The 1,761-nt window shown below is 40.7% G+C and overlaps 1 protein-coding gene across 1 annotated transcript in view; it reads right to left on the reverse strand.

The window, feature by feature from the left end:
• TJP1 (tight junction protein 1) overlaps positions 1–189 on the reverse strand; it is a 31,887-nt gene extending 31,698 nt beyond the window's left edge. The window contains exon 1 of the mRNA XM_031555212.1: positions 30–189. Within this exon, the coding sequence (XP_031411072.1) occupies positions 30–189 (160 nt within the window). The remainder of the gene's footprint in view (positions 1–29) is intronic.
• Positions 190–1,761: the final 1,572 nt, after the last annotated feature.

Consider the following 1,761-nt stretch of genomic DNA (forward strand, 5'->3'; position numbering starts at 1 on the left):
CGCTCGGGGGGTTCTACGTCAGGGAAAGCCTATGAATAACCTCCTGTCAGCCAGCGTAGGCCTAGTCCTGAAATCGAGGCTCGATCGTCGCCCTGTATAACAGGACAATGGAGGGAGTCCAACACCGCTGTAGCACCGGACGCGGGTCGGAGCGGTGCAGTCGGGAATGGTGGTCTGCAGGCACGGCATTGAGGCTTACATCTTCATTCACCGGCTCCTTGTTTTTTCGAGAGCTGTTCTTTGCGTACGGTATTTTGGTTCTTCAGGAGGTAATGGAGAAGTGTGCTTGAGGGAGGTTCACGAGGTTAAGTCCCCTCTTTTATCATACTTAATACAGTCAAATATCTTGCTGTAACAGCAAGCAAAATAAAAGAAAGAAAGAAAGAAGAAAATTCTTCTTCTTGAGTTAAATCAGCACTTGTATGACAAAACCAGCAAGGAGAGCAACTGACAGTGGTGCCACTCCCAACATGGCCAGATGCAGCCCCAGCACACGTGCAAGTAATATTTAACCAGTCCCAAAAAGCTCTCCATGCTGAAGACAGCTGTTTTGTTAAGGAAAAGCTAACACAGAACACTACCAACTTAACATGGATGTAGAAGAGTTAGCTTAGAGTGCCTTAGTTGCTCATATGGGATATGAGCCAAATGTGAGTTGATTAAAACAAAATACACAGTTCTTGGCTTACGTTTCTGCACCAGCTGTCATTCCTGATGTGATTGCTGACTTTCAGGTGGGAGTGCTACATCACACCTGAAAGTTGAGGTGGAACAGCAAGATGAAGAGAAATGGAGAGGGGAAAACTTAAACTGACATAAGAGGGAAAAAAAAAAACCAATAACTAAAGCTCTCTGCTATCCAATGCTGAAAAGCTACTGCAAAAGACACATTTCAAAGTATAGGAAGACTGTTCTGTTATGTGAGAGTAAAAGGGACTAGCAGAGAAAAAACAAACAACCAAAACAGAACTTGTGCAGTGATCACGATTACGCAGTTCATTCCTCAGACCAGAAATGTTTGAACCTATTCAACAGCAGGATACTTAGGAACTTATAAACACATTTCATACTCTGGCTTCACATCTTGTTCATTTCATTTCTCTGAACGTTCAGGTGTAACTAGATATTGCCCAACGTGCAGTTTAGCTCTGGATATATAGTTCTTGGACTTTTGGAGGCTCTCTGTTATGACATCTGTTTAAAAATGATGCAAGAGCAGTCTGAGAACTGTTACCATCTCCAGCTTTAAATGATGTCATTTTGCTGAAGAGGCCTTTTAAAATACTTTCATACATATTTTTCATTGCCATATCATTGATTCTAATGAAGTGGGATGCAGTACTGAAATTCCTTCCAGAACTACAGTAACAAAAGATTTGTAGTAGCCACGTTTACATTTGAGCACTATAATATATTCATTCTGAGTTGAAAAAAACAATCCTGAAGGCAGCCAGAAGGGCACTACATATCTGGCAGATTAAAATACATCAGAACTCTGCAGCCAGCATGAAAATGATTTCATTTCTACAGTAACTGTCTCATTATTGTCAGTCTTTACCAGCTCCCAGCCAGTTCAGAAAGCAGCTTCAAGTCTCATACTAGGAGCTATATTGGTGCATTGACATTTTTACTTACTTTCAGTGTTGGTGAATTTCAGGTACATTGCTTCTGAAATTATTATTCAAAGTCCTGTAGGCAAGTGGTATTTTCAAGTTTGACAAAAACAAGAAACCAATTAAAAGAAGTTATTATTCATAGTTA

This window comes from Meleagris gallopavo, chromosome 12 (genome assembly GCF_000146605.3).
Source record: "Meleagris gallopavo isolate NT-WF06-2002-E0010 breed Aviagen turkey brand Nicholas breeding stock chromosome 12, Turkey_5.1, whole genome shotgun sequence".
NCBI lineage: Eukaryota > Metazoa > Chordata > Aves > Galliformes > Phasianidae > Meleagris > Meleagris gallopavo.